The 22,854-nt window shown below is 60.7% G+C and overlaps 2 protein-coding genes across 4 annotated transcripts in view; one reads left to right on the plus strand and one right to left on the minus strand.

The window, feature by feature from the left end:
* Positions 1-103: 103 nt before the first annotated feature.
* Positions 104-6,273, minus strand: COQ10A (coenzyme Q10A). Of its 2 annotated transcripts, XM_072919718.1 has the most exons (6): positions 6,116-6,273; positions 4,175-4,306; positions 2,782-2,974; positions 1,649-1,750; positions 860-1,049; positions 104-818 (listed from the first exon to the last, which is right to left on the minus strand). In XM_072919718.1, exons 1-5 carry the CDS (start codon positions 6,193-6,195, stop codon positions 882-884), a joined length of 675 nt encoding a protein of 224 aa, XP_072775819.1. In that variant the 5' UTR covers positions 6,196-6,273; the 3' UTR covers positions 104-818; positions 860-881. The 2 variants fall into 2 exon arrangements, with proteins under 2 accessions (XP_072775819.1, XP_030115417.4); XM_030259557.4 differs by having other exon boundaries at positions 104-1,049.
* Positions 6,274-7,962: 1,689 nt separating this feature from the next.
* ANKRD52 (ankyrin repeat domain 52) overlaps positions 7,963-22,854 on the plus strand; it is a 44,791-nt gene continuing 29,899 nt past the window's right edge. For both annotated transcript variants that reach the window (XM_072919713.1, XM_072919714.1), the window contains exons 1-10: positions 7,963-8,120; positions 11,142-11,225; positions 12,197-12,275; positions 14,324-14,394; positions 15,813-16,013; positions 16,765-16,852; positions 18,249-18,391; positions 20,086-20,298; positions 21,077-21,155; positions 22,170-22,284. In XM_072919713.1, coding sequence (XP_072775814.1) covers positions 8,094-8,120; positions 11,142-11,225; positions 12,197-12,275; positions 14,324-14,394; positions 15,813-16,013; positions 16,765-16,852; positions 18,249-18,391; positions 20,086-20,298; positions 21,077-21,155; positions 22,170-22,284 — 1,100 coding nt within the window. In that variant the 5' untranslated portion in view covers positions 7,963-8,093. The remainder of the gene's footprint in view (positions 8,121-11,141; positions 11,226-12,196; positions 12,276-14,323; positions 14,395-15,812; positions 16,014-16,764; positions 16,853-18,248; positions 18,392-20,085; positions 20,299-21,076; positions 21,156-22,169; positions 22,285-22,854) is intronic.

Below are 22,854 nucleotides of genomic sequence, written 5' to 3' on the forward strand. Positions count from 1 at the left end.
CGGCCTCCCCGCTCCCTGCCCGAGGGGATGGTGCCCCCACCCCACCCGGGGGTCTCAGCGTGCGGCCCCCACCCCCAGAGCTGAATGAGGAGCAGGAGGCTGCTGACCCTTGGGAAATTCTCTTTATTGGCCTGGCAAAGCCCTTCCCTCCTCGGGCAGCACTCGGGACAGGCTCGGGGGGCTCGGGGAGCCCCTCACCCCCCCGGGGGGGCTTCGTGGTGGTGGTGGGGGGGAAACCGAGGCCTTCCCATCCCTCCCCCCCCCCCCCACAGGTGAGGAACTGTGAGTTGGGGGGCGGTGGGGGTGCCCTGCGGAGGGTGCTGGGTGGGGGGCGGTGGAGGGGGGGCAGCGGGAGCCGCCCCCTCCCCACCCTGTGCGTGTGGCTTGTGCAAAGTGTGCGGCGGCTCGGGGGGCTCCTTCCCTTCTGTTCCTGGAGGAGCTGGGGGGCAAATGGGGCAGGGGGGGGGTCCCAGCAGGTTTTTTTTCATCCCCCCCCCTCTCCCCCTCCCACCAAACCCCCCATCCCGCTCCTCCCCGGGACACGGCGGGGCCCAGCACCGGAGCTGCCCCCACCGGGGCCCTCCGGCCTGGCTGAGGAGCTCAAAAAGAACCAAAAAAACCAAGAAAGAAAACAAGAAACCCAACCAAACAAGAACTAAAACATTAAAACCCCAAATCAGCTGCAAAACCGGGGTGAGTCCAGCGCCGGGACGCAGCTCACGGCAGCCCCGAGGGGGGCGTTGAGGCAACGGCAGCAGAAACGCAATTCTCGAATAAATATTTCGGGGGGTGGGCTCGGCACGGGCCCGGCACGGTCCGGGGGTGCCCGGCACGGTCCGGGGGTGCCCGGCACGGTTTGGGGGTGCCCGGCCCCGCCGCCCTCACGTCTGGTGCACCTCGTGGAACATCAGCTCCCGCGGGATGCGCGTCTCGGGCCCGAAGTTCTTGGCGGCGCGGCGCTCGAAGGCGGCCACCATCTGCTTGACCACCTCGTCGAAGAAGACGGTGGCCAGCTGGGAGTGCAGCAGGGAGCGGAACTCGAAGGAGATCTGGGCAGGAGGAGGAGGAGGAGGAGGTGAGCCCCGGTGGGTGAGTCCCGGTGGGTGAGCCCCGGTGGGTCAGTCCCGGTGGGTGAGCCCCGGTGGGTGAGTCCCGGTGGGTGAGCCCCGGTGGGTGAGCCCCGGTGGGTCAGTCCCGGTGGGTGAGCCCCGGTGGGTGAGCCCCGGTGGGTCAGCCCCGCCCCGGTGGGTCAGCCCCGGTGGGTGAGTCCCGGTGGGTCAGCCCCGGTGGGTGAGCCCCGGTGGGTGAGCCCCGGTGGGTCAGCCCCGCCCCGGTGGGTCAGCCCCGGTGGGTGAGTCCCGGTGGGTCAGCCCCGGTGGGTGAGCCCCGGTGGGTCAGCCCCGGTGGGTCAGCCCCGGTGGGTGAGTCCCCATGGGTGAGCCCCGGTGGGTGAGCCCTGGTGGGTGACCCCGGTGGGTCAGCCCCGGTGGGTCAGCCCCGGTGGGTCAGCCCCGGTGGGTGAGCCCCGGTGGGTCAGTCCCGGTGGGTCAGTCCCGGTGGGTCAGCCCCGGTGGGTGAGTCCCGGTGGGTCAGCCCCGCCCCGGTGGGTCAGCCCTGCCCTCCCCGGGGCGCCCGGGCGCGGTCCTACCGAGAAATCCACGGTGCTGGTGCGGGGGTAGCCGGGGATGCCGGGGCTGAAGCGCCAGTTGGTCTCCAGGTGGTTGAAGAGGCGCCCGTCGGTGCAGACGGCCTGGGCAGGGCACAAGGGGCTGTCAGGGGCCGGAACCACCGGGATCACGGAACCCTCCGGGCTGAAACCCCTCCTGGATCCCCGGGAGTGCCACATCCCGGACAGCTCCGGGGACGGGCACTGAAAACTTCCCTGGCAGCGTTTTCCACGGGGAAATTCCAACCTGAACCTCCCCCGGAACAACTTGAGGCTGGTTTCCCTTCTGTTCTTCTCTGGGAGCAGATGTCACACCCCCTCCTTGCTCTGCTCTGCCACCAGGGAGTTGAGGGGTGAAAATTCCCCTCTGAGCCTTCTTTTCTCCAGGCAGTTTCAAAGCCTGAGCAGCTTTTCCAGGAGGAAATTCCTCCTGATGTCCACCCTGAAATTCTCCTGGAGGAATTTGGGGCTGTTCCCTCTCCTGTTGGTGTTCCTCAGAGCAGATCCTGACCCCGCTCTCCCATCAGGAAGTTGTGGGGTGAAAATTCCCCTCTGAGCCTCCTTCCCTCCAGGCAGTTCCAAAGCCTGACCACTTTTCCAGGAGGAAATTCCTCTTGATGTCCACCCTGAACCTCTCCTGGCACAGCTTGGGGCCGTTTCCTCCTGTCCTGTTATTCCGTGGCAGAAGAGGCCAATCCCCACCTGGCTACAGCTACAAATATTCCCCAAAACCAGCAAATTCCCCCCAGAATCAGGGCAGGGCTCTGTTCCTTTTCCTCCTGCTGTTCCTCAGAGCAGATCCTGACCCCACTCTCCCACCAAGGAGTTGTGGGGTGAAAATTCCCCTCTGAGCCTCCTTTCCACCAAGGCAGTTCCAAAGCCTGACCACTTTTCCAGGAGGAAATTCCTCCTGATGTCCACCCTGAACCTCTCCTGGAGGAATTTGGGGCTGTTTCTTTTCCTCCTGCTGTTCCTGGGAGCAGATCCTAACCCCACTCTCCCATCAGGGAGTTGTGGGGTGGAAATTCCCCTCTGAGCCTCCTTCCCTGCAGGCTGAGCCCCTTTCCCGGCTCCCTCAGGGCCTCTCCAGCCCTCCCCAGCGCGGTGTCCCTGACCTTGACGAGGTGTGGCCGCACCAGGGTGACGATGGAGGTGTAGCGCTCCAGCACGGGCGGGAATCCCACCTCCAGCTGCGCCTTCAGGTGCCCCGAGCGCCGCGCCAGCACCACCGACCTCTTGCACCAGGGCACGAAGTTCTTGTAGTCCTCCACGTTGGCCACCACGTCATACATCTCCTGCATGGAGTACCTGCACCGAGACGGGGCTGGGATGGGACTGGGGCTGGGATTTGGGGTCAGGGTTGGGATTCGGGTTGGGGCTGAAATTGGGGCTGAAATTTGGGCTGAAATTGGGGTTGGGTTGGGGTTGAAATTGGGGTTGGGATTGGGGCTGGGGTTGGAATTGGGGTCAGGACTGGCACTGGGGTTGGGGCAGGGGTCAGGGCTGGGGTTGGGGTTGGAGATACGATTGGGGCTGAAATTAGGGTTGGGTTGGGGTTGGGGTTGGAATTGGGGTCAGGACTGGGGCTGGGATTATGGTCAGGGTTGAGGCTGGGGTCAGGGCTGGAGCTGGGATTGGTGTTGGGGCTGGAATTGGGGTTGGAGTTGGGATTGGGGCCAGGGCTGGGATCAGATCTGGGGCAGGGGTCAGAGCTGGGATTGGGATCAGGGCTGGGGTTGGGGTCGGAGCTGGGATTGGGGCTGAAATTAGGATTGGGTTGGGGCTGTGGGGTTGGAATTGGGGTCAGGGTTGGGATTGGGGTTGGGGTTAGGGCTAGGCCTGGATTGGTATTGTGGTCAGGGCTGGGGTTGGGACTGCGGTTGGAAATGGGGCTGGGATTGGGGCTGGAATTGGGATTGGAGTTGGGGTTGGGGTCGGGGTTTGGGGCTGGGTTTGGGTTTGGGGTCAGGGCCAGGCTGGGGCTGGGTTTGGGTTTGGGGTCAGGGCCAGGGTTTGGGTTTGGGGTCAGGGTCAGGATCGGGGCTGGGTTTGGGGCTGGGTTTGGGGTCAGGGTCAGGATCGGGGCTGGGTTTGGGGCTGGGTTTGGGTTTGGGGCCAGGGTTTGGGTTTGGGTTTGGGGCCAGGGTTTGGGTTTGGGTTTGGGGCTCGGTTTGGGGCCAGGGTCAGGATCGGGGCTGGGTTTGGGTTTGGGGCTGGCTTTGGGTTTGGGTTTGGGTTTGGGGCTGGGTTTGGGGCCAGGGTCAGGATCGGGGCTGGGCTCTGGGGCTGGGTTTGGGCTGGGTTTGGGTTTGGGGCTGGGTTTGGTTTGAGGCTGGGTTTGGGTTTGGGGCTGGGTTTGGCTTTGGAGCTGGGTTTGGGGCCAGGGTCAGGATCGGGGCCGGGTTTGGGGCTGGGTTTGGGTTTGGGGCCGGGTTTGGGGCTGGGTTTGGGTTTGGGGCCGGGTTTGGGGCTGGGTTTGGGTTTGGGGCCGGGTTTGGGCTCACCCACCCGATGATGCGCCGCTCCGAGTACTCCTTGCGCCGGTTGCCGAGGCTCAGGAAGCTCCGGCTCGGCTGCGCTCGGGGCTCCCAACCCGCGGGGCCCGGCCGGGCCAGCCGGAGCCCGCACGGGGCCGCGTGCCTGCGGGACACCGGGGTCACCGGGAGCACCCACTGGCACCGGGAGCACCCACTGTCACCGGGGTCACCGGGAGCACCGGGGGCACCCACCGGCACCGGGGGCACCGGGGGCACCGAGCCCTGGGACCCTTCCTGGTGGACAAGGGCCCTTCCCGAGCTTCCCAAATCCCTCTCTGTCCCTTCTTGGCCACTCCAGGTCCTTCTAGACCATCCCAAGCCCCTTCCAGACCATTCCAGGTCCCTTCCAGAGCTTCCCAAATCCTTCCAAAGCCTCACAGGCCCCTCAGAGCTTCCCAAATCCTTCCAGAGCTTCCCAAATCCTTCCAGAGCTTCCCAAATCCCTCCAGAGCCTCACAGGCCCCTCAGAGCTTCCCACATCCCTCCCAGGGCTTCCCAAATCCCTCCAGAGCCTCACAGACCCCTCAGAGCTTCCGAAATCCTTCCAGAGTTTCCCAAATCCCTCCAGAGCTTCCCAGGTCCTTCCCAGAACCTCACAGGTCCCTCACAGCTTCCCACATCCCTTCCAGGGCTTCCCAAATCCCTCCAGACCATCCCAAGCCCATTCCCACCTGCCCTGGGTGCCCTCCAGCCCTTCCCTGCTCCTTTCTGGACTGGCCCAGCTCCCTCCCAGAACTTCCAGGGCCCTTCCAGACCTTCCCAAGCCCCTTCCAAACCATCCCAGGTCTCTTCCAAACCATCCCAGGTCCCTTCCAAACCATCCCAGGTCCCTTCCAAACCATCCCAGGTCTCTCCTGACCATCTCAGGTCCCTTTCCAACCACTTCCAGTCCCTTCTTGGCCACTCCAGATCATTCTAACCCATCCCAGATCCCTTCCTGAACTTCCAGGTCCCTTCAGCCCATCCCAGGTCCCTTCCTGACCTTCCCAAACCCCTTCCAACCCATCCCAGGTCCCTTCCTGAACTTCCAGGTCTCTTCCAACCCATCCCAAGCCCTTCCAAACCATCCCTGTCCCTTTTTGGTCACTCCCTGTCCCTTCCAGCCCATCCCAAGCCCCTTCCAGACCATCTCGGGTCCTTTTCCAACCACTCCCGGTTCCTTTTTGGCCACTCCAGGTCCCTTCCAGACCTTCCAGGTCCCTTCCTGGCCATTCCCTGTCCCTTTTTGGTCCCTCTCTGTCCCTTTTTGGTCCCTCCCTGTCCCTTTTTGGTCCCTCCCTGTCCCTTTTTGGTCCCTCTCTGTCCCTTTTTGGTCCCTCCCTGTCCCTCCCAGCCCATCCCGGGTCCCTTTCCCACCGCTCCCAGACCCTTCCCGGTCCCGTCCCGTCCCTCCGGTGTCGCTCCCGGGGGGACATCGCGACTTTCCCACGGAAATTGTCCCCCCGGTGCCACCGGAGCCACCGGGGGCGGCCGGTCCCGCTGGTGTCCCCGTGTCGCAGAGGTCAGTGCCGCGGGTGGCCCGGGGGCTGTCCCCTCCCCGGTGACACCGGGGTGACCCCGCCGGGGCTCGGTTCCCCCGCGGGCGGCGGCGGCACCGGCGCGCTCCCGGTGTCCCCGCGCGGGGTTCGCTCCAAGGTCAGACCCCCCCCAGCCAGCGTTCCCCACCCAGCGGCCAACCGGGCCAGCGGCACCGCCGGGTCCCCGCAGCCCCGGGATCACCGGGAGCCCCGGGATCACCGGGACGGCCCCGCCGGGACCCCCCGGTTCCCACAAGGGCCCCGGGCCCACCGCACCTCACGGGGGCTGGGAGCGCGGCCAGGCCCGGAGGAGCCCCCGCAGCACGAGCGCCTCCCGGTGCCCGCCCCGGTGTCCCCGGTGTCCCCGGTGTGACCTCCGGGCCGCCGCCGCTCACCTGCCGGGCGAGGCCGCCGCCGTCCGCAGGCGCTGCCGCGCCCCGAGCTGGAGGGCGCCGCGGAGCCGCCGGGCCGCCATCAGCGGGCCGGGACCGGGACCGGGACCGGGCCGGGACCGGCGCCGCCCTGACCTCTCACCCCGTGACGTCACCGCGTCGCCATAGCGCCGGGCACGTCACGGGGCGGGGCGAGGCACCGCCTCCCGAGCGGGGCACCATGGGAGTTGTAGGCGGAGGGTGCGCGGGGCACCATGGGAAATGTAGTGCGGGCGGGGGATGCGGCTGCTCCGGGACCGGGAGCGACCGGGAGCGACCGGGAGTGCCCCGCCCGGGGCTGCCGGGGCTGGGCTCTGCCCCAGGGGCCGCGCCTCCCACGTGTGCCCCCGGTCCGTGGGTCCGGAGAGGGACGGGGAGCCTCCGGTGCCGTGTCCCGGTAAGGGCCCCGCTGCGAACCGGGCAGAGGAGCCGAGAGACCGGGGATTCAGCGTGGCTGCGGGAACTGTGTGGCCCAGTGCTGCCCAGTACAGCACAGCACACAACAGGGCCTCCCAGTGTGTCCCAGTGCAGCTCAGCACATCCCAGTTCAGCCCAGTGTCTCCCAGTTCAACCCAGCACATCCCAGTTCAGCCCAGCACATCCCAGTTCAGTCCAGTCCAGCTCAGCATTACCTAGTGCCAACCAGTCCCAACCAGCACAGCCCAGTCCAGTTCAGCCCAGTTCCTCCCTGTACATCCCGGTTCCTCCCAGCACATCCCAGCACATCCCAGTTCCTCCTCCCAGCACATCCCAGTTCAGCCCAGCACATCCCAGTTCAGCGCAGGGAATGCAGCACCAGTTCCCAGCCCAGCTCCCGGTGCCAGCCCGGCCCCGCTCAGCTGCAGCTGGGCCCGTGACCCCCCCGAGCCCCGGGACCCCCGCCTGGAGGCCCCGGGATGGGTTTGGAGCCACTCGGGGACCCCCGGGAGCACCGGGAGCTGCCTGGGGATGGGATTCCCAGCAGACAGACCCCACAGAGGGGGATGGAGGTGGCACATGAGACCCCCCGGGACCCCCTCCCACCATTCCAGCACCTTTTGGGATGGAGGAGCAGCAGGTGGGACCCCTGGGATGGGATTGCCATGGCGCAGATCCCACAGAACGGCACACCGGCACCCCTGGGACCCTCTCCCGCTGCCCCAGCGCTGCTCAGGGACCCCCGGGACCACCGGGGGATGGAGTTCCCACCGGACAGACCCCACAGAGGGATGGGAGTGGCACACGGGGACCCCCGGGACCTTCTCCCCCCACCCCACCACTCTTCAGGCTGGGGCACCGGGGACCCCCGGGGTTACCGACAGCCGCTCCGGGATGTGATTCCCACCGGGACACCCCGGCCCGGTCAGAGCAGCGACCCCCGGGACCCCCGGGGTTACCGACAGCCGCTCCGGGATGTGATTCCCACCGGGAACACTGCCGGGCGGGTCAGAGCAGCGACCCCCGGGACCCCCGGGGTTACCGACAGCCGCTCCGGGATGTGATTCCCACCGGGACACCCCGGCCCGGGTCAGAGCAGCGACCCCCGGGACCCCCGGGGTTACCGACAGCCGCTCCGGGATGTGATTCCCACCGGGAACACTGCCGGGCGGGTCAGAGCAGCGACCCCCGGGACCCCCGGGGTTACCGACAGCCGCTCCGGGATGTGATTCCCACCGGGACACCCCGGCCCGGGTCCGAGCAGCGACCCCCGGGTCCCTCTCCCACCGCCCCGCCGCCCCTCGGGCCGGGCCCGCCGCTGCCCGGAGACCCCCGGCCCGTTCCCCCGCGGCCCCCCGGCGATGCCGCCGCCCCGGGGCCGCCCCCGCCGCCGCCGCCGCCGCCGCCGCTCCGGGCTCGGTGGGCGGCGCATCCCCGCCGCTCCATCCCCGCCCCGCAGCCGCCCGAGCGGAGCCGCCGCGGCCGGACCCGATGCCGGCAGCTGGGCGCTGAGGGCGGCCCCGACATGGGGGTTCTCAGCATCACGGACCAGGTACGGCCGCAGCCCCGTCCTGCCCTCCCCGCTCTCGCCCGCCGCCGCCGCCGCGCCGCGCCCGGGCAGCGCCGCCACGGCAGCCCGGGGATGTGCGGCCTAGCGCGGCTCCGCCACCGGGCCCGGCCCGGCGCCGCCCCAGGCCGCGGGCCCCGCTCCGCCGGGCCCTGCCCGCCGCTCCGGCCCCGCCGGGCCCAGAGACGGGAACGGGAGAGCCACGGGGATGGGAGCCCCGGGAGGGAACGGGAGAGCCCCGGGAATGGGAGCCCCGGGAGGGAACGGGAGAGCCCCGGGAGGGAACGGGAGGAGAGCCCCGGGGATGGGAGCCCCGGGAGGGAACGGGAGGAGAGCCCCGGGAATGGGAGCCCCGGGAGGGAACGGGAGAGCCACGGGAATGAGAGCCCCGGGCCGGGAACGGGAGAGCCCCGGGGATGGGAGCCCCGGGCCGGGAACGGGAGAACCGCAGGGTTTTGTGGCCCGGGAAGGTGAAACATCAAACGGGGATCCTGCCCCGGGAGAGGCCCGGTGATGGGACCCCGGAACCGGGAGCGGCGGAGCCCCCGGGAATGGGATCCCTGGCTCGGGAACGGGAGAGCCCCGGGGATGGGACCCGCGGTCCGGGGATGTGAAGCATCACTGGGGGATCCTGCCCCGGGAGAGCCCCGGGGATGGGACACCTGGATCGGGAACGGCAGAGCCCCCGGGAACGGGACCCCGGGATCAGGAATGGGAGAACCCTGGGAAGGGGAGAACTCCAGCCCTGGAATGGGAGAATCCTGAAATGGGACCCAGGGATCAGGAACAGGAGATCCATGGGGTTGGGATACTTGGATCGAGGAGAACCCCAGGAACAGCAGAACCCTGGGAATAGGAACCCTGGATCAGGAACAGGAGAACCCCGGGAATGGGATGGGAGAATCACGGGAATGGGACACTGGGATGAGGAACAGGCGATTCCAGGAATGGGAGAATCCTGGGAATGGCAGAACCCCGGGAATGGGAGAACCCCGGGAATAGGAGAACACTGGGAATGACAGAATCCCAGGAATGGGATCCCCTGGCCCTGGAACAGGAGAAGCCAGGGAATGGGACACCGTGATTGTGAGCAGGAGATCCCTGGGGTTGACACACCTGGGTCAGGAGTGGGAGAATCCCAGGAATGGGAGAACCCCGGGAATGGAAGAATCCTGGGAGTGGGACAAGAGAATCCCAGGAACGGGACACTGGGATTAGGAACAGGAGATTCCAGGAATGGGTGAACCCCGGGAATGGCAGAATCCCAGGAAAAGGAGAACCCCGGGATTGGGATCTCCTGGATCAGGGAGTTCAGAGCATCAAGGGGGGACCCCAGCCCCGGGACCCCCGGCCCCGCTGCACTTCCTGCTGCCTCCCCAGCAGCTCCGGGGTTTTGGGGTACCCCTGGGGAGCAGGGCAGCCTCAGGGAGGTTTTGGGGTGCAGGATTTACCCGATGAGTTTTGGGGGTGCTCTTGGTGTGTAGGTCGTCCCCATCAGGTTTTGGGGACCCTCTTGGGGTGCAGAGCGTCCCTGTCGAGTTTCAGGGACAAATGTGGGGTTCAGAGTGTCCCCATCAGGTTTTGGGGACCCCCCTGCGTGGCTGTGCTGTCCCCAGAGCCGTGACCCCGGGGGCTCGGAGCCCCTTTTAGCCACAGATTTCCCCAAAACCTCCTTTATCCCCCGGATTTTGGGGTCGGGAGCTGCCAGAGCCCCCCGACCCCAACCCCACACCAAGCCCTGATTCCCTCCTGCCATAAATCCAGGGAAGAATTTTGGAGCCCTGGGAGGAGCTGAGGATGAGGGGGATGAAAAAAGGGGGAATTTGGGGTCAGGAGGGGATGAAGGAAGGGAGAGATCTGTGGGATCAGCCTCTGATTTAAAGAGATTTTCATTTTTTGGGATACCCCAACCATTCCTCTGTCCCACCCAGAGCCTTTTGGGGCACCATTGGTGTTTTCCAGCCTTTCCCAAATTATTTTTTTGGTTAAAAAACCCTTTTTTCAAAAAAATATCTTACCGTGATGCTGAGGCTGCTGCATTCCAGGGGGATGAAGCAGCCTTGCCCTGACCCAGGATGTGTTCCCAGGGGTGGAAATGCCCTTTAAATTTGGGATGAGGCAGGGCTGGGAAGGGGTCACTGCCAGACAGAGCTCGGAGAGGCTTAAAAAAGCAAAATTTGCTCATTTTGAGCTTTAAATTTGCCTTGGGGAGGTCGCAGCACCCAAATCTCTCCATCCAAAAAAGCCTCAGTGGGGTCGTGTGGGGTGAGGCAGCAATTTGGGGGTGCTCAGCACCCCAAGAGCAGCTCAGCCCATGTTCTTTTGGTAGAAAAATGGAATTTTTAGGTGTGGGAACAAGGAAGGGGGTGAGGGATGGTTGTCCCAGAGGGGTTTGGGGCTGTGGCCAAATTTTGGGTGGCAGGAGCTGGAGCCTCAAGAGCTCAGCTCTGGTCACAGGGAGCAGCAGGAAACTTCGCCAGGCATCATCCTGGGGAAAAAAAACCTGTGAAAAGCTCAGAAAAAAGATTAAAAACCAATATTTCGCTTAATTTGTTACAGCTGGTATTGAGAAGATGTGAAGTGTTTGATAGAAATTTGTTTAGCAAAGAGCAGTTTGTTAATTAATTGGTAGGAATGGTGTTTTAATTAATAGAACTCAGTTGCAGTGGGGTGAAGGAGGTGCTGCCACGGGCTGGGGGTGTGCGGGTGTGTCCCCTGTCAGTGTCACCTGTGTCCCTGTCACCTCTCCTGGTGTCACTGTCACCCCTCGTTCCAGCTGTGTCCCTGTCACTGTCACCTCTCCTAGTGCCACTGTCACCCCTCGTTCCAGCTGTGTCCCTGTCACTGTCACCTCTCCTTGTGTCAGTGTCACTGTCACCCCTCTTTGTGTCCCCGTCACTGTCACCACGTGTTCCAGCTGTGTCCCCTGTCACTGTCACCTCTCTTTGTGTCAGTGTCACTGTCACCTCTCCCTGTGTCCCCTGTCACCTCTGCTGTCCCTTGCAGCCCCCTCTGGTCCAAGCCATCTTCAACCGGGATGTGGAGGAGGTTCGGTCGCTGCTCAATCAGAAGGAGAACATCAATGTACTGGTGAGAGCTCTGCTGCTGCTGCTGCTCTGCTGCTGCTGCTGCTGCTCTGCTGCTGCTGCTGCTCTGCTGCTCCCTGGCTCCTTCCCGGCCTCCCTCAGGGCTTCCCAAATCCCTCTCATCCCATCCTATCCCATCCCCATCCCATTTCCATCTCCAAATCCCCCCCATCCCCATCCCCAAATCCCTCCCATCCCATTTCCATTTCCATCTCATCCCATTTCCATCCCCATTTCCATCTGATCCCATCCCATCCCATCCCATCCCATCCTCTCCCATCCCCATCTCCATCCCCATTTCTATTTCCATCCCATCCCATCCCCATCCCCATTTCCATCCCCATTTCCATCCCATCCCACCCCATCCCTCACTTGGTGTTTCCAAAATTATTTTTATCCCTCACCTGGTGCTCCCCAAAACCTTTCCCGTCCCCATTCCCAGCCACATCCCAGCCTCTCCCAGCCTCTCCCAGCCTCTCCCAGCCTCTCCCAGCCTCTCCCAGCCTCTCCCAGCCTTTCCCAGCCCTTCCCATCCCTCTCCCAGCGCCATCCCAGCCCATCCCAACTCTGTCCCAGTTCCATCCCAGTCTCTCTCAGTCTCTCCCATCCTTTTCCAAGCCTCTCCCAGTCTCTCCCATCCCTCTTCCAGCCCCATCCCAGCCTTTCCCAACCCTCTCCCATCTTTTCCCAGTCTCTCCCATTATCTCCCAGTCTCCCCCAGTCCAGCCCAGTCTCCCCCAGTCCAGCCCAGTCTCCCCCAGTCCATCCCAGCCCCATCCCAGCCCCATCCCAGCCCCATCCCAGCCTCTCCCAGTCTCCCCCAGTCCCTCCCAGTCCCTCCCAGTCTCTCCCAGTCTCTCCCATCCTCCCCCAGTCCATCCCAGCCCCATCCCAGCCTCTCCCAGCCTCCCCCAGTCCCTCCCAGTCCCTCCCAGTCTCCAAGCTCAGGGATGCGCTCTCCCCATGCCCCTGCAGGACCAGGAACGCCGGACGCCGCTCCACGCTGCTGCCTACATCGGAGACGTTGCAATCCTCGAGCTGCTCATCCTGTCAGGTGAGAGCCAGGGGCCCCCAAAATCCGGGCTGCACCCCGAGCTCGCGGGGAGGATTTGGGAACGCTGCCACAATCCCAAACATTTCCACATCTTGGAACCAAAATAGCCGAGGTGGAGACAGAGCCAGGAGGGGATGTGAACATTTCAGAGAAAATTCCTGAAAATCTGTGGAAAATCCCCTAAAATCTGTGGGGTGCTCAGGAGGACAAGGGGGATGCTCAGCTACTTGATCCCAGAGAAAATCCCCAAAATCGGTGGAAAATCCCCTAAAATCTGTGGGGTGCTCAGGAGGACAAGGGGGATGCTCAGCTACTTGATCCCAGAGAAAATCCCCAAAATCGGTGGAAAATCCCCTAAAATCTGTGGGGTGCTCAGGAGGACAAGGGGGATGCTCAGCTACTTGATCCCAGAGAAAATCCCCAAAATCGGTGGAAAATCCCCTAAAATCTGTGGGGTGCAGGGAGCCCCTGTTGGGCTTCGGGGATGTACTATTTAATGTAAAATATACAATGTAAATATAGTGTATTATACTGTAATAGTATAATATAATAGTAGTATATAGTATATATTACAGTATGTTTTATAGTATATATATACTATCAATTAATATACTGTATAAATATACATATAGGTATGCTATTTAATATAAAATATAATATACTATGTAAATATAGTATTTTATACTATATTAGTAAGGTATAATAGTAGTGTATAGTGTATATTATAGTATACAGTATATATTATAGTATATAGTATATATTATAGGATATTATATAGTATATATATACTATAGATATAATACACTATATAAATATACATCTATATACATATATTAATATAGTATTTTATGTAAAGTATATAATATATACTAGATAATATATTATTAATATACTGTATTAATAGTAAATTATTACAATTTTGCTATTTTACACACTTAATATGTAAAATAGTGCTTTACTATTTTACATACTTTTACTATTTTACATATTTATTTCTTCTTTATCTTATTAATTAACTAACAAGCTCATGGCTCTGCTGAGATTCTGAGCCAGAGCTGGATCTGATTGGTCATTAAACAACTTCCACCCGAACCTAATTAAGCATAATCACTTCAAAAAAACCAAATTCCACATGGGGGGAAACCAAAGGAGCAGAGGTGAAGATTGTTTTGTCTTCTCGCTGTGCTTCTCCAAGAAATCCTGAGAGAAAATGATGTCAGAATTATCTCCAGGGAATCCTGACACACAGAATGATGTCAGATTTATGTCCAGGAAATCCTGAGAGACAGAATGATGTCAGAAATATATCCAGGGAATCCTGAGAGACAGAATGATGTCAGAATTGGAAATCCTGAGAGACAGAATGATGTCAGATTTATCTCCAGGGAATTCTCAGAGACAGAATGATGTCAGAATTAGAAATCCTGAGAGAGAGAATGAGGTCAGATTTATGTCCAGGAAATCCTGAGAGAAAATGATGTCAGAATTGGAAATACTGAGAGAAAATGATGACAGAATTGGAAATCCTGAGAGAAAATGATGTCAGAATTGGAAATCCTGAGAGAAAATGATGTCAGAACTGGAAATCCTGAGAGAAAATGATGTCAGAACTGGAAATCCTGAGAGAAAATGATGTCAGAATTACATTCAGGAAATCCTGAGACAGAATGATGTCAGAATTAGAAATTCTGCGAGACAGAATGATGTCAGATTTATCTCCAGGGAATTCTCAGAGACAGAATGATGTCAGTTTTATGTCCAGGGAATCCTGAGATACAGAATGGTGTCAGAATTGGAAATCCTGAGAGAAAATGATGTCAGAATTACATTCAGGAAATCCTGAGACAGAATGATGTCAGAATTGGAAATCCTGAGACAGAATGATGTCAGATTTAACTCCAGGGAATCCTGACACACAGAATGCTGTCAGATTTATCCCAGGGAATCCTGACACACAGAATGCTGTCAGATTTATCCCAGGGAATCCTGACACACAGAATGCTGTCAGATTTATCCCCAGGAATGTGACTGTCTCTGTGTCCCCACAGGTGCTAATGTGAACGCCAAGGACACGGTGTGGCTGACGCCGCTGCACCGCGCCGCGGCCTCTCGCCACGAGGTTGGTGCTCCAGGGGGAGGAAATCCCGTGGGAACGGGGCTGCTGGGGGGAAAAAGGGATTTTCTCTTCCCCTTTCCTTCTTTTGGGGTTTGGGGAATGCGAAAAGTTCTGGGGAGAGCTGGGAAAAAATCCTCCTTTGTTGCCTTTCCTCCGTCGCCCAGGGATTTCCCTGCTGCTGCTTCTCTGGGAATTTGGAGGTTTGGGGGTTTGAGCACCCCCAGTGATTCCCTGGGAGTTTTGGAATTTGGGGGTTTGGGCACCCTCATTGCTTCTCTGGGAATTTGGACAGCCCAGCTGCTTCTGTGGGGATTTGGGGGTTTGTGGGTCAGATTTCTCATCCCCCGGGCCCTGGGGTCACCGGGGAACGTTTGCTCCCGGTTCCTCATGTGGCTCCTCACGTGGTTCTTCCTGTGGCTCCGGGGTTTTCCTTCCCCCAGCCAGGATTCCTGGCTGGGATCGGGTGGGATGAGCCCACCTGGCTCAGGTCCCACCTGCAAACGGAGCTGGAGCAGCCCAGGTGAGGGTGGGGGATTCGCAGAATTCCAGGAGGTTAGAGCTTGGGAAAGATCTCCCAAGCTCAATCCCCACTAGGGACACCTCAGGGATGGGGACTCCAAACCTGCCTGGGTAGCTCCAAAGTCTGAGCAGCTTTTCCAGGAGGAAATTCCTCCTGATGTCCATCCTGAACCTCTCCTGGAGGAATTTGGGGCTGTTTCTTCTCCTCCTGGTATCCTGGGAGCAGATCCCGGCTCTGCTGTCCCATCAGGGAGTTGTGGGGTGGAAAGGTTCCTTCTGAGCCTCCTTTCCACCAAGGCAGTTCCAAAGCCTGAGCAGCTTTTCGAGGAGGAAATTCCTCCTGATGTCCACCCTGAACTCTCCTGGAGGAATCTGGGGGTGTTTCTTTTCCTCCTGCTGTTCCTGGGAGCAGATCCCAACCCCGCTGTCCCACCAGGGAGTTGTGGGGTGGAAATTCCCCTCTGAGCCTCCTTCCCTCCAGGCTGAGCCCCTTTCCCGGCTCCCTCAGGGCCTCTCCAGACCCTTCTCCTGCTGCTCCAGCCCTTCCCCAGCTCTGGCCACGCTCCAGCCCCTCGATGTCTGTGGCCGGGGGGGCCCAGGGCTGGAGCCAGCACTGGAGGGGCCCCAGCAGTGCCAGCACAGGGGGACAATCCCTGTGCCCACGGCTGGGACAGCCCAGGTGCCACCCTGGCCACACCAGTCCAACCCCAGGACCTTTCCCAGTGGGAATATCCCTTCTCCCAGCTCTCACACTTGGAGAGAAACCCCCACCCATGGCTTGACACGGACACAAAGAGCTCCTTGGGGGAAATCCCACAGCGGGAAATCCCACAGCCCTGGGATCAGCAGGAATTGGGATCTGGGGGTCGTGCCCGAGCCTTTCTGACTCTCCCACCCCACAGAAAGCCCTCCACGTGCTCCTGAAGCACCAGGCCGACGTCAACGCCCGCGACAAGCACTGGCAGACGCCGCTGCACGTGGCCGCGGCCAACCGGGCCACCAAGTGCGTGGAGGCGCTGGTGCCGCTGCTCAGCACCGTCAACGTGGCCGACCGCACCGGGCGCACGGCGCTGCACCACGCCGTGCACAGCGGCCACCTCGAGGTGCCCGGGGCACGGGGACAGGGCAGGCGGGGACCTTGGGGTGGGCAGGGACATTGGGGTGGGCAGAGACATTGGGGTGGGGATTGTGGTCAGGGTGGGCAGAGACATTGGGTTGGGGATTGTGGTCAGGGTGGGCAGAGACATTGGGTTGGGCAGGGATATTGAGGTGGACAGGGATATTGGGGTAGGCAGGGGCATCAGGGTGGGCAGGGATGGGGTGGGCAGGGACATTGGGGTGGACAAGGACAGGGCTGGGTACCAGGGAAATTGGGGTGGGCAGGGACAGGGACAGGGCAGGCGGGGATAGGGGTGGGCAGGGACATTGCAGTGGGCAGGAACATTGGGGTGGGCAGGAGGGACAAGGGTGGGCAGAGATGGAGTGGACAGGGACATTGAGGTGGACAAGGACAGGGCTGGGCACCAGGGACATGGGGGTGGACAGGGACAGGGATGAGCAGGGACATTGGGGCAGGCAGGGACAGGGCAGGGACGTTGGGGTGGTCAGCAGGGACAAGGGCGGGCAGAGACATCAGGATGGGCAGACAGCAGGGACATTGGGGTGGACAGGGACAGGGTGGGCAGCAGGGACAAGGGTGGGCAGGGATGTTGGGGTGGGCAGGGGCATCAGGGTGGGCAGCAGGGACATCGGGGTGGCCGGAGACACTGGGGTCGGCACGGACTGGGGTGGACAGGGATGGGGTGGGCAGGGCCATCGTGGTGGCCCCACTGATGCTGTCCCCACACCCCACAGATGGTGAACCTGCTGCTCAACAAAGGTGCCAGCCCCAGCACGTGTGACAAGAAGGACCGGCAGCCCCTGCACTGGGCGGCCTTCCTGGGTAGGTGCTCCCTGCTGGTTTCACCTCCTGCCTCTCCTCTCCTGCTCTCCCACTCCATCTCTCCATCTCTCCCATCCTTTCCCTCCACCTCTCCCACGCCTCCTCCCCATCCCTCCCTTTTCTCCACCTCTTGCATCCCTTCTCTCCATTTCCCCCCCATCCCTTCTCTCCATCTCTCCCATCTCTCCATCTCCCTCATTTCCTCTGTGCATCTCTCCCGTCCCTCCTTTCCATCTCTCCTGTTCCTCCTTTCCACCTCTGCATCTCTTCTCTCCCTTTATTCCCAGTCCCACAGGATTCCCCTCCCTGTGTTTCCTGTCTGTCACATGTCCCCCATCTCCCCGGTGTCCCCCACTCCCCCCTTTTTTCCCATCTCCCTGGTGTCTCCGTCTCCTTGGTGTCCCCCATCTCCTTGATGTTCCCATCTCCCCATTTATCTACATCTCTCCCTGGTGTCCTCCACCTCCGTGGTGTCCCTCATCTCCCCATTTTTCCCCATCTCTTCCCATTTTTCCCCATCTCTTCCCATTTTTCCCCATTTCCCCCCGTTTTTCCCCATCTTGCCCCAGTGTCCCCAGTTTCAGTGTCTCCATCCCCCCATTTTTCCCCATCTCCCCATTTGTCCCCATTTTCCCAGTGTCCCCCATCTCCCTGGTGTCCCCATTTTCCCCCATCTCTCCCCATTTCCCCATCTCTCCCATTTTCCCCATCTCTCCCATTTTCCCCATCTCCCCCCGTTTTTCCCCATCTCCCCATTTTCCCCATCTCTCCCATTTTCCCCCATTTCTCCCCGTTTCCCCCATCTCCCCCCGTTTTCCCCATCTCTCCCATTTTCCCCATTTCTCCCCATTTCCCCCATCTCTCCCCATTTCCCCCGTCTCTCCCCATTTCCCCCGTCTCTCCCCATTTTCCCCATCTCTCCCATTTTCCCCATTTCTCCCCATTTTCCCCCATCTCTCCCCGTTTCCCCCATCTCTCCCCATTTTCCCCCATCTCTCCCCATTTCCCCCATCTCTCCCCGATTTTCCCCGTCTCTCCCCATTTTCCCCCATCTCTCCCCATTTCCCCCGTCTCTCCCCATTTCCCCCGTCTCTCCCCATTTCCCCCGTCTCTCCCCATTTTCCCCCATCTCTCTCCCATTTTCCCCATCTCTCCCATTTCCCCCCATTTCTCCCCGTTTTCCCCATCTCTCCCATTTTCCCCATCTCCCCCCATTTTCCCCATCTCTCCCTGTTTTCCCCATCTCTCCCATTTTCCCCATCTCTGCCCATTTTTCCCCATTTCTCCCCATTTTTCCCTATCTCTCCCCACTTTCCCCATCTCCCCCATTTTCCCCATCTCCCCACACTGTCCCCGTCCCCGCGGTGTGGCGGTGCCCTCACCTGTGTCCCCGCAGGTCACCTGGAGGTGCTGAAGCTGCTGGTGGCGCGCGGGGCCGATGTCACCTGCAAGGACAGGAGGGGTTACACGCTGCTGCACACGGCGGCCGCGGGCGGCCAGATCGAGGTGGTGCGGCACCTGCTGAGGCTGGGCGTGGAGGTGAGACCCCAGACCCGCCCGGGGGGCTCCGGGAGAGGTGGGGCAGGGACTTCAGGTGGTGGCAGAAACCCTGGTGCTTCCCAGAGTCCCAAATCCTCTGGACTTCATCGCTTCTGCAGATCTAACATCACCTTGACAGAAACCTTGGTGGCTCTCAGCTGCCTTTTCCCTCCTAAATCCCCAAATCCTGTGAATTTTGTTGATCCCTGAGATCAAGGAACCAAATTCCTCCCCTCTGGGTGGTGACAGGATCCAGGGGCAGTGACAGAAGCTTTGGGTTCTCCTGATCCACCTTTCCCCATCTGGAACCCCCAAACCCCACGGATCCCTTGGACCCTATGAATCCAATGGATCCCATGGATCCCACGGGTCTCACAGACCTCACAGATCCCCACAGCCCCTACAACCCCCACAGATCCCATTGACCCCACAGATCCCACAGATCCTGTGGATCCTCACGGACCCCACAGATCCCACAGATCCTGTGGATCCTCACGGACCCCACAGACACCACAGATCCTGTGGACCCTACAGATCCCCACAGACCCCACAGCTCCCATGGACCCCACAGATCCTGTGGATCCCCACAGACCCCACGGACCCCACAGATCCCATGGACTCTGTGGAGCCAACAGATCCCTCAGACCCCATAGAGCCCACAGACCCAATGGACCCCATAGAGCCCACAGATCCTATGGACCCCACAGCCCCCACAGATCCTATGGATCCCACAGGCCCCACAGCCCCCACAGATCCTATGGACCCCACAGCCCCCACGGGTCCCACAGACCCCACAGCCCCACAGCTCCCACAAATCCCAACAGCCCCCATGGACCCCACAGCCCCCACAGATCCCATGGACCCCACAGACCCCACAGCCCCCACAGACCCCACAGCCCCACAGACCCCACAAATCCCACAGCCCCCACAGACTCCACAGCCCCCATGGATCCCATAGATCCCAGAGCCCCCACAGACCCCACAGCTCCCACAGACCCCACAGCTCCCACAGACCCCACAGCTCCCACAGCCCCTACAGACCCCACAGACCCCACAGCCCCCACAGACCCCACAGCCCCTACAGCCCCCACAGCCCCCACAGCCCCCACAGACCCCACAGCCCTCACAGATCCCACAGCCCCCACAGATCCCACAGCCCCCACAGCCCCCACAGCCCCCACAGACCCCACAGCCCCCACAGCCCCCATAGATCCCACAGCTCCCACAGCCCCCACAGATCCCACAGCCCCCATGGATCCCATGGACCCCACAGATCCCACAGCCCCCACAGACCCCACAGCCCCCACAGATCCCACAGCCCCTACAGATCCCATGGACCCCACAGACCCCACAGATTCCACAGCCCCCACAGATCCCACAGCCCCCACAGATCCCACAGCCCCCACAGCCCCCACAGACCCCACAGCCCCCACAGACCCTACAGCCCCCACAGCCCCCACAGATCCCATGGACCCCATAGCCCCCACAGACCCCACAGCCCCCATGGACCCCACAGCCCCCACAGCCCCCACAGCCCCCACAGCCCCTACAGCCCCCACAGCCCCCACAGCCCCCACAGCCCCCACAGCCCCCACAGCCGCCACAGCCCCCACAGACCCCACAGACCCCACAGCCCCCACAGACCCCACAGATCCCACGGACCCCACAGCCCCCACAGCCCGTCTGTCCCGCAGATCGACGAGCCCAACTCCTTCGGGAACACGGCGCTGCACATCGCCTGCTACATGGGCCAGGACGCGGTGGCCAACGAGCTGGTCAACGTGGGGGCCAACGTCAACCAGCCCAACGAGAAGGGCTTCACCCCCCTGCACTTCGCCGCCGTCTCCACCAACGGCGCCCTGTGCCTCGAGATCCTCGTCAACAACGGCGCCGACGTCAACTTCCAGGTCAGGGACGGGCTTTGGGGTCGGGGAAGGGGTTGGGATGTGGGTACGGGTGAGGGGATTGGGGTTTGGGGTCAGGGAAGGGGTTGGGGTGTGGTTCAAGGTGACAGAATTGGGGTTTGGGGTCAGGGAAGGGGTTGGGGTGTGGGGACAGGTGACAGAATTGGGGTTTGGGGTTAGTGAAGGGGTTGGGTGTGGGTACAGGGCAGGGAATTGGGGTTTGGGGTCACAGAAAGTGTTGGGGTGAGGGTACAGGTCAGGGATCTCGGGGTTTGGGGTCAGGGAAGGGGTTGGGTATGGGGACAGGTGAGGGGATTGGGGTTTGGGGTCAGGGAAGGGGTTGGGCTGTGGCTGAGCCCCTTCTGGGGGTGTTGGGTCTTCTGGGGTGGTTTTGGGGTTTTTTGGGGTGATTTTGGGTTTTTTCTCATGGTGTTGGGTTTTTGGGGCAGTTTTGGGTTTTTGGGGCGGTTTTGGGTTTTTGGGGAGGTTTGGGGTTTTTTGGAGTGGTTTTGGGGTTTTTGTGATGGTTTTGGATTTTTGGGGTGGTTTTGGTTTTTTGGGGGAGGTTTTGGGCTGTGGCTGAGCCTCTGCAGGGGGTGTTGGGTTTTTTGGGGCAGTTTTGTGGTTTTGGGGTGGTTTTGTGGTTTTGGGTTGGTTTTGGCTGTGGCTGAGCCCCTGCAGGGGGTGTTGGGTTTTTTGGGGCGGTTTTGTGTTTTTGGGGCAGTTTTGTGGTTTTGGGGTGGTTTTGGCTGTGGTTGAGCCCTCCTGGGGGTCCCTGCAGAGCAAGGAAGGGAAGAGCCCCCTGCACATGGCGGCGATCCACGGCCGCTTCACGCGCTCGCAGATCCTCATCCAGAACGGTCAGTGCCACCTCCCCGCCTCATCCCGGAATTCCCGGCGCTTCCAGGACATCCTGGCAGCTCCGGGAGGGGGCTCAGACCCCCCCACGCCATCACCCAACCCCCCCAGGGGGGTCTTGTGCTGTTTTTCCCAATATTCTGGTCACAAAATCGCAATATTCCTATCAGATCCTCCGAAATTCCAATATTCATCCCAATATTCCCGTCAGATCCTCCAAAATTCCAATATTTTCCCCAAAATTCCCATCAGATCCTTCAATGTGCCAATACTTTTCCCAATATTCCTTTTACAGCCTCCAAAATTCCAGGATTTTGGAGCTGGGGTTGTCCCCGGGATGAGAATTTGGGAATTTTGGATCTGGAGTGGGAATTCCAGGATTTTGGAGCCTGGAACCATCCCTGGGGTGGGAATTCAGGGATTTTGTAGCCCAGGGCTGTTCCTGGGGTTGGGAATTTGGGGATTTTGGCACCCATGCCATCTATGGGATGGGAATTCTGGGATTTTGGATCTGGGATGGGAATTCCAGGATTTTGGAGCCTGGAACCATCCCCGGGGTGGCAATTCTGGGATTTGGGAGCCCAGGGCTGTCCCTGAGGTGGGAATTCCGTGATTTTCGTATCTGGGGTGGAAATTCCAGGGCTTTGGAGCCCAGGGTGTCCCTGGGGTGGGAATTCCGGGATTTGGGAGCCCAGGGTTGTCCCCAAGGTGGGAATTCCGGGATTTGGGAGCCCAGGGTTGTCCCCAAGGTGGGAATTCCGGGATTTGGGAGCCCAGGGTTGTCCCCAAGGTGGGAATTCCGGGATTTGGGAGCCCAGGGTTGTCCCCAAGGTGGGAATTCTGGGATTTTGGGTCTGAGGGTGTCCCTGGGGTGTGGATTTCAGAGCCCAGGGCTGTCCCCGGGGTGGGAATTTCATGGTTTTGGAGCCCAGGGCTGTCTCTGGAGGGGAATTCCGGGGTGGGAATTCCGGGATTTGGGAGCCCGGAATGTTCTAGAGCAGAAGCTCTCCCCGCAGGCAGCGAGATCGACTGCGCGGACAAGTACGGCAACACCCCCCTGCACGTCGCTGCCCGATACGGCCACGAGCTGCTAATTAGTACCTTAATGACCAATGGTGCTGACACCGCCAGGTGAGCCCTGCCAGGACCTTCCGGGGGGCTGAGAGGGGTCTGGGGGCGTTTCCAGAACGTTCTGAGCTCCTGGAAGGGTTCCTGAGATGTTCTGAGAGGGTCCTGGAAGGGTTTCCAGAATGTTCTGGGCTCCTGCTGGGTCCTGGAAGGATTTCCAGAATGTGCTGAGCTCCTGGAAGGGTTTCCAGAATATTCTGTGTGGGTCCCAGAAGGGTTTCCAGAATGTTCTAAGCTCCTGGAAGGGTCCTGGGGTGGCCCGGGAAGGTCCTGGAAGAGTTCCCAAAGTGTTCTGAGAGGGTCCCAGAAGGGTTTCCAGAACATTCTGGGATCCTGCTAGGTCCTGAAAGGGTTTCCAGAATGTTCTAACCTCCTGGAAGGGGTTCCTGAGATGTTCTGCGAGGGTCCTGGAAGGGTTTCCAGAATGTTCTGAGTGGGGCCCAGAAGGGTTTCTAGAATATTCTGGGCTCTTGGTGGGTCCTGAAAGAGTTTCCAGAATGTTCTGAGCTCATGCTGGGTCCTGGAAGGGTTTCCAGAAGGTTCTGAGCTCCTGGAAAGGTTCCTGAGATGTTC

This window comes from Taeniopygia guttata, chromosome 29 (assembly GCF_048771995.1).
Source record: "Taeniopygia guttata chromosome 29, bTaeGut7.mat, whole genome shotgun sequence".
In the NCBI taxonomy this organism is placed as follows: Eukaryota; Metazoa; Chordata; class Aves; order Passeriformes; family Estrildidae; genus Taeniopygia; species Taeniopygia guttata.

What these genes read in the sequence shown, in the direction of transcription:
- COQ10A (XM_072919718.1), bottom strand. Translation starts at nt 6,195, where the DNA reads ATGGCGGCCCGGCGGCTCCGCGGCGCCCTCCAGCTCGGGGCGCGGCAG. An exon ending in GCGGCGGCCTCGCCCGGCAG is followed by an intron (nt 4,307 to 6,115) that starts GTGAGCGGCGGC and finishes GGTGTCCCGCAG; the next exon opens with GCACGCGGCCCCGTGCGGGC. An exon ending in TGCGGCCACACCTCGTCAAG is followed by an intron (nt 1,751 to 2,781) that starts GTCAGGGACACC and finishes TGCCCTGCCCAG; the next exon opens with GCCGTCTGCACCGACGGGCG.